Source organism: Punica granatum, chromosome 8 (assembly GCF_007655135.1).
Source record: "Punica granatum isolate Tunisia-2019 chromosome 8, ASM765513v2, whole genome shotgun sequence".
NCBI classification, from domain to species: domain Eukaryota; kingdom Viridiplantae; phylum Streptophyta; class Magnoliopsida; order Myrtales; family Lythraceae; genus Punica; species Punica granatum.
This window is the reverse complement of record NC_045134.1, coordinates 21578504-21586805: the sequence shown is the minus strand read 5'-3', so window position 1 is coordinate 21586805 and position 8302 is coordinate 21578504. Positions and strand designations below refer to the sequence as shown.

The window sequence follows — 8302 nt, the reverse complement described above, 5'->3', positions numbered from 1 at the left end:
ATGTGGGTTGGTTCAGATGAATTGGGTGCATGCCTTTTGAAGCAGATTCGAGAATTGTAAATGGAGAGAAATTATGATTGGGCGATGTTTTTAAAATCAAACATCAAGTCAAAATATATTCAACACATATTTTTATTGGAAAACAAAGAGCATTATTATTCTTGAATTAATTACTTTGAATTAAACTAACAACTTTATTTTATGCGGCTCTTTTCTTATGATTTTCATTTTTCTATTTTTTTTTAGGATTTAACTTCTTATGAGACTAATCGGAGAATGGCCATGTCACTGCATGTCGGGTCAGTTGTCGGTGAACTTTTTTTGCTAAATAATAAAAGTCTTATTATTTGATAAGAAACTTATTATTTTTTAAAATAGTAAATTACTTACTAAATAATAAAAAACTTATTCTTCTATGAGATGGACCATTATTTTGTAAAATTTTTATTATTTTAAATGCAATAAGACTGTTGTTAAATAGCAAGTTCCCTTACTGAATAATAAAGAATATTTTCATTTTTGTATACTCCTAAAAAGCATACTTTTGCCGAGCCTCCTAACCCTTCAAACTCCCTTTTTTATTTATACATGAAGCACATTAATGTAGTATAGAGAAAATAAATAAAGGGATACATAAAGTTTCATTGCTCGCGAGAATCGAATTCAGAACATCTTCATTCAAGATGGCGGCATGTCTCCCTTCATATGCTCTATGTTTTTTATTCATGAAAAAGAGAGTTCAGTCTTCAGCTGATGCTTTTGCTGTTTTCTTCTAAATCCTTTTTTCCGATCATTCTTTCCTATTCTTTCGTGTTTTTATCACTTTGATTGGATTAACGCTAAATTTTTGGTCAAGTATATTGATGCGGATTTTAATTTTGGTTCCATATTTGTAATTCTTTAAACTAGATGTAAATTCACGCTACATGTGAAATTAACAGAATTGCAAAATTTCTTTTCCTTAACTTTAGAATTTGGAAATCTTTAATTAAATAGATTAAAGGAGAACAAACAAGGGGTCGGTTGTGCTTACACCGAAGAAACCCCTTGTGTCTATTGGAAAAAGTAAATATGGAAGAGAGTGAAGGTTGGTAGGAATTTTAGGAGAAAAATGTGCTATCGGAATAATATGGGAAACAGTGGCCAAAAGAAAAAAAAATGGGAATTAGAATTTAGATATCTAACCCTACATATTATGGCTTTTATTTTATCTATTATATTGGAAGAAAATAAAAACAATAGTTATGGCGCTGGGCTCAGGAAAGAGCTGAAGGGGGCTCGGGGTGTCGGCCCGTGGCCACCATCCTCTTCCCTAGGGGTTCCCCCCCCCAAAAAAAAAAAGAAAAGTCTGAACCGTCCCGATCCATATCATACCAAAAAATAACCGATTTTTTTCGGTTTCGGAAAAATTACAGCTCCTAAGTTCTCGGCTCATTCAGTTTCGGGACGGTTACAGTTTTCAATTATAGAAACCGAGGTTAACCATCCCATCTAGAATATATATATGTAATATATATATAAAAGCATGTATATATAACATATTTTGATGTATATATATTTTTTAATTGGAACTTGTAGAAATTTGATAAATATGTAATCAAACGTGTCTATTTGTTTATGCTTCTTTTATCTTAATTGCACTCTTGAGTGTTATAGAACTTAGACTTTTAAATTTAATGTTAATTTTCTTAGTTCGGAACGGTTCGGGTAATCAAATTGAAAAACGGTTTATTTTTTGGACGGTTTTATAATTGTAACATGGTTTCATGATCGGTTGCGATTAAGAAAATCTTATTCCCGAAGATTCGGACGATTACAATTAGCACTAATAACCGAACCATCTTTCACGTGCCCACCCCTACCCTTCCCCCACTTTGGTTCTTCCTTATCCTCCACTTTTTGTTATTTTCTTGAGGTAAACTCCACAACCACCATCTGTAATTTCGTTATATTACAGTAATATCCTTAACTTTATAAATTGGACAATGTCACCTCTTGTTTAAGGATGATGTCACTCTTTGTAACTTATTTTTTTCGGTGTGAACCCTAATATTCGAAAGTTCGATTAGGTCCCGATTAATCTACCGAGCTTGGTCGGCTCACTAAGAGGTAAATCTCTCCCAACATGGACTTTTTCATTTACAAGGACTCGAACTCGAGACCTTACTAAAGCGGAACAAGTGCCGAACCACTTGAATCAATCCACATTGGTTCTCTATAAGTTATTTAGTAAACACTAACAACCACTGTAAAATTTTGAAAAATATTATACCCTACATGAGGGAAGTAGTGTCCATTTTCGAAATTTACAAGGGGTGTTAGAATCATTAAACGAGGAGTGTCACTATCTAATTTAAAAAGTATAAGGTGTCACTGTCCTATTTTAAAAGTAGGGAGTATCACTATCATATTTTAAAAGTAGGGGTGTTACTATCCTATTTTAAAAGTAAGGCGTATCACTGTCTTATAACAGAATTACATGAAGTATTTGTGAAATTTATCTTTTTTCTTTTTAAAAAAAGTTTTTAAAATTAATTTTATTTTATTTGAAATCTCAAATCAAAATTTTTGACAAAAAAAAGTGGCACGTTGCCCGTTCCTATTGGCTTGAAATTTGAAAGTATCAAAGGTTTTGGAAGTTATTTGTTTAGGGCATCACATAAAAAATATTTTGCCACAACCGATAGTTTTGAACAACTGTTGCATTACCCCTTAGCACACCTTTGCATCGCATATATGTAGGAGCTTTTGGAGGCAGTAACATATCAAGTTGGAACTCTATATATTCGTAGTCCTCTCAAATGCTAATTTCCCATGTCTCAATCCCAAATTCATTAACCGTTCTCTCGAACCAACTACTGACCATCGCTTGTGATAAGCTATTGCCGCGCCCAATTGACTGATGGGATTCGAACCCATCCTCGAGCAGATTTCGATTTCCTCCTTTGGCACCTTAGCCTAAGGAGGGTAAACTCAAGGATATTGTATAAAAAAACCTCTAAAGTGGTCCCATATAGTCCCGCTTAATCGACCAATGCGAGAATTGGATAAACTTAACTTTCACACTCGTCCTTCCACGTCAGCTGGCACAATTGGCCGAGCACAAAGCATGACGCAACAACATGCATCCACAAAAAAGAAAAGATTCAATTCCACGAAAAAGGAAGGAAAAGGTAAATTAATTGGAGAGGATGAGGGGATGACAGCACTTTAGCCACCCACCACGTCATCCTCTTGGAATAAAAACAAAAGTCAAACTATCTGGATATATCCTACTCCACGGTGTGTCTTCTATCCAGTGGGAGATCTCTTAACAAATGTCAACTTATATTCTTAATCAATATGGACCAGTTAATACCTTTAGAAAGAATACGGACCAATCAATAAAGTTCAACGCTTACTCTCCTTAAATAAGGTCTTAGATTTGAGTTTTGTGAATGAAATAACTTATATCCATTGAACTTATGAATACTGGGGCATCAAAAAAAAAAGGAACAATTGATTAAAAAAGAAATGGAGCAATTCTTTATAATAATAATAATGTAGGAAATGTAATTGTTGAAGGTGAAAGGCCTCTTTCTAGATAGCTCTGGTGAGCACATACAGATTATTGGAAATGAAGATATGAGATCAAATCAAGCAAGTGCAGCTGCCCAAAATAGAAGGAAAGAAACCATTAAGTGGAGGGAGCCCATGTGATAGGATTCTATTCATTAACCAACATGTCATGTTGTATAATGCACTAATCACGAAATATGTACGTAAAACTAATTCACAATCATCACTATTCACGTGATTACATGTTGATGATCAAGGTTTTCGATCCATACATCATTGTACTCAAAATCTCGAACAAATGGGAACTTAAAATACTTCTTTTTTCAATTTGTTTTTGTGGGTCAAATGATAAAGACATGTATATGAGATCTTAATCTTCGTAGCCTTAAGACAAAATAATCATTGTATCTTCTAATGCATACATACAAAATAATTTCTTATAGCTTTCTCTTCTGGTGAATGCCTTGATGATTGCTGAAATATTGCTTTAATGATTTAATTGAAGATATATACATATGCTCACAAATAATTGATATATAGACAAATATAATATACCTGTTGTACCATAAAGATGTTATTCCTTGTCATCCCAATGAAATTCGTCTTGCCTCCCCTATCGAAAGGATTCTCATTACCTAGATATATACATTTAATTTATATATTATCAAATTCGGCAAACGAATCATTTGTTATAATTTAATTGAACGTTTCAATTTCGCTACAAATTCCGGGGCCGAAAGTGCTCGCAATAATTTTATTCCACCTCCAAATCTTTGTTGCACTGTGAACCCAAGTTTTTTTATTCTTTTTAATGAAATTACGAGATTTCTTTACCCTACTATTTAAAATAAAATCTTGTGCATTAGTTAGGCCTTAAGGACAATTAGTAGTTTCGGACCCAAGGAATATAGGTAAAATTCACTCACATGAAATGCAGTTTACCAACTGTAACGGACCTCATAATTTTTTATTTTTAAATCAATCCCAACACCTCCAGAATGATGATTTTGGCAACTTTTTTTGTATTTGTAGTATGGCACGTATAAGGGTCACGATCGCGCAAATCATCACAAGCATTTTTCTTATCCATACAAATATCTGAAAGGAACTATCTGACGATCCCTCCTTTGATTTTATCCAATTACTAATTAAAATTTGATTTTAAATTTATTTGTAAGATCCGATGCTTCGACTCCATCATCACAAGAAGACCTTTATAAATAGGGGTTTGTGAAATCCCATACTCCACCATCGACACAAACTCAAGCCAACAAGCGCACACACATAAAGCCTTCTATTTACCACCAAAACTTCCTCTCCCACTTCCTCATCACATCACATTCCGAATCACTCGCAAGGTGTTCCAGTTCTTTCGATCGCACTTCTGCTAGCAAAGCGGATTTCCTGTCTCTTCTTAAGAATTAGTTTGGTGCTCATTGAAACCTCAACCTGCATACCGTAATGGCTGACAGGGTAAGGGAGCTGGCATCTAAGAAGGCTGCGGTGATCTTCACCAAGAGCTCGTGTTGCATGTGCCACAGCATCAAGTCCCTCTTCTATGAGCTCGGGGCAAGCCCCGCGATCCATGAGCTCGACAAGGACTCTAGTGGCCGTGAGATGGAGTGGGCCCTGCGGGGACTTGGGTGCAACCCTACGGTCCCGGCCGTTTTTATTGGCGGGAGATATGTCGGGTCAGCCAAGGATGTGATATCCCTCCATGTGGATGGAACTCTAAAGCAGATGCTCATTGATGCAAGGGCAATATGGTTTTAACACAAAGTGTGAAAAACTGTAAGCTCAATTATATATGTACTCATAGGAGTAGTGCATATATAGTAACTATATATATATGTATGGAGAAGCCCAATCCAATAGCGTTGTGTAATTTAACAAACAATGCTGAATGAATAGGATTTTGCTTCCCTTCAGTTTATCAAAAAATCCAATATCGCTTCCTTTTGTGGCTTGATTTACATACATACATATATATATATATATATGTATATATATGTATGTATATTGTTGATAAGCATTTATCTCTGAGAGGATGATGGCCTATTGTACTTTCCTTATGCATGCATGTAAGGAGAGAACAGCAGCTTTCAGTGAGGCATAAACTAAGCGAAAACTCGGAATGGGAAAATAGTTTATGACATTCTAGTCTGAACTTATCATCTAATTTGCAAACCACTGCCTCTAATTAGTCAAGATTTCTCGGATTTGCATGATTAGAGAATGAGATTGAGGGTGTATTAGAATCTAAAATCTTCCATGTAACGGATATATAAAAGTGCACGTACGTTTTCGAAGTAGAAAATACATCTCATGCATATGATAGCTTTCATCACAAATCCCATAGTTTTCAGGTTGATGAGTATACCATGACGTCAAACTCTTCTTTTCTAATCTAACTTTGTAAGATTCTTTGCATTGCCACAACGGAATCAATAAAAGACGAAAGACGTGTGCAGTTCCAAAGAAATATAGGCAAAGAAATGCAAAATAATAAAGTTATAGTTAGTCGAATATTCAACAAATAGTTAAATCTCCTTTTTTAACTTGAAGAAAATAAATTCCGTATATATTGCGATTTCTGCACTATCAAGCTTTATCCACTTGAATTGCCGAAAGTGCTACTCCCATGTATCCATATATATAAAGCACACATATATATACATATGCATGTCAATATCATAATTAACTTCCTACATGTAATAAATATTTGAATTTATTTATTTATTTATGCGAAGATTACCTTGCTGCCCCTAAATTATGAGATTGGAAAACTTTTGCCCACAAAACTTTCTTTCGGGAGCATTTGCCCCCTAAATTATTGTTCGGTGAAAGTGGCCACTATCATTACATTTTCCATCCAAATGAGCAGAAAATATAATAAAATCATAATAAAAATAAAATAAAAATTTAAAAAAGGGAAAGAGAAGGGAAGAGATGGGATTTGGCCCAGGCCTGCGGGGCCATTGCCTCTAACCCATGCTTGCCGCCACTACGCCAGCAACGTAGTTAGCGGGCTCGGATGTCACCGCTTCTATGGAGGCGATGATTTGGACCAAGCCACCAAATCTGTGATGGAGAGTGAGTAGAGGGATAACGAAGAGAGAGATTCCACGGCAGTGGTGTGGCTGGCAACTAGTCACAAGCATTAGGGGCGAAATCACTGGTATTCTCTAAGAGCATTGACAACCTTGCCCGTGGCAGTGGTGGTCGAGCCATCTTAAGTGCGGGGGAGAGGGAGAATGCAAACAAAGAGGAGCAGTCAAAGAGAGATATCCCATGGCTGTGGTGGCTTGACACCAACCACCTCCACTGTAGGAGATGTCACCGGTAGTCTTTGATTGCACTAGCGACCATGCCTATGGCGGTAGTGGTTGGTGTCGAGCCACCACAATCATAGGCTTTGTCTTTCTCCCCCATTATGACTGCCTTTTCTCTTCGTCCCTCCTCTCCTCTGTGCCTAAGATGGCTAAAACCTAGATAACACGCCATTGGCAAGGTCACATATAGGTCCGATCCCACCCTTGACTTCGCTGGTATAGTAATGGCTAGCATGGGTAAGATCGGTGGCCTCCCAAGCGATAGCCAACTCCAATTATTTTCTATATTTTTTTTGCTACTTTTTATAATTATTTTATTTATTTTCTGTTAATTTGGATGAAAAATGTAATGGCATGAGGGACATTTTCCTTGAACGATAGTCGAAGCGGCAAAAGTTCTATCCCAAAAAGTTAGGGGTCACAATTTTAAACCTTATAATTATGGGGGCGATAGGTTATTTTTCCTTCAGTTATATACAATATGTGCATATGATGATATATTTTCTATAGGTTAAAGGACATTTCCCAGAAGGAACTCTCCATAGTTTGACAAGTGACTGAATTAGGGCCACTTTTCTCCTCTTTTTGTTTTTTTTCCAAAAAGTTTTTATAACTGTTTTCTTATCTCAATCTTTAATTTTATTTAATCCTAATTATAATATTATGTTGCTAAATCTTATGTTCCATTTTCTCCCAAATTAAGTATTAGGGATAAAGTTAGGCTAATTCATTCTTGAAGTGCTGCTAATTCTAAATCTTAAATAATGAAAGCGGGTCCCTCCGCATATTGAGGTGGATACGTGTCAAGCCCAGGATTTCTTCGTTATTTTTCTTTTTTTTTTAATTAATTAGTTTAACAATTTCCATAAAGGAAAAAAAAATTAAAGTTTTGCTGGTGTTGAATCGGTTGAGCGTGCATTCTTTTAGTGACTGGTCCTTTGTTCAATTTCTTCTGCTTGCACCCTCTTGAACTTTTTCTTTTTCCCTCTTTCCCATTTTAAAGATTGGGACCTTTTTTTTCCTTTCCATCTTATGTTCTTTGTAAAATAGTGGAGTTTGTTTCTCTTTTTTTTTTTCCAACTTTAACCTTCAATTATTTTCCTTCATTCAAAACTATCAAATTGAATATTATATATATTACAAAAAGAAAAAGATATTGAATTTTAAGTCATTTCCTTGTCGGTGTGAACCCTGGTATCCGAAAACCTAATAGAGTTCCAACTAATCTAGTCGAGTCAGGTCGGCCTTAGTGGGTAAAGCTCTCATAGCGTTGATTTTTTGCATTCACAATGACTCAAATCTGAGACTTTGTTTAAGCGGAATAAGCGCCGAACCGTTTGAATTAATCTAGGTTGTGCGCACCCGAATTTTCATCTCGTCGGGGCACGTGTGCACGTGCCTAAATGCAACGC

General features: G+C 35.7%; 1 protein-coding gene across 1 annotated transcript; it reads left to right on the top strand.

The window, feature by feature from the left end:
- The first annotated feature begins 4811 nt into the window (after positions 1 to 4811).
- On the top strand, positions 4812 to 5499 carry LOC116188609 (glutaredoxin-C11). Its single transcript, XM_031518071.1, has one exon. It carries the CDS (start codon positions 5020 to 5022, stop codon positions 5329 to 5331), a length of 312 nt encoding a protein of 103 aa, XP_031373931.1. The 5' UTR covers positions 4812 to 5019; the 3' UTR covers positions 5332 to 5499.
- The last annotated feature ends 2803 nt before the right edge of the window (positions 5500 to 8302 follow it).

Excerpts from the sequence above, each read along its gene's own strand:
- LOC116188609 (XM_031518071.1), top strand. The coding sequence starts at position 5,020 with ATGGCTGACAGGGTAAGGGAGCTGGCATCTAAGAAGGCTGCGGTGATC.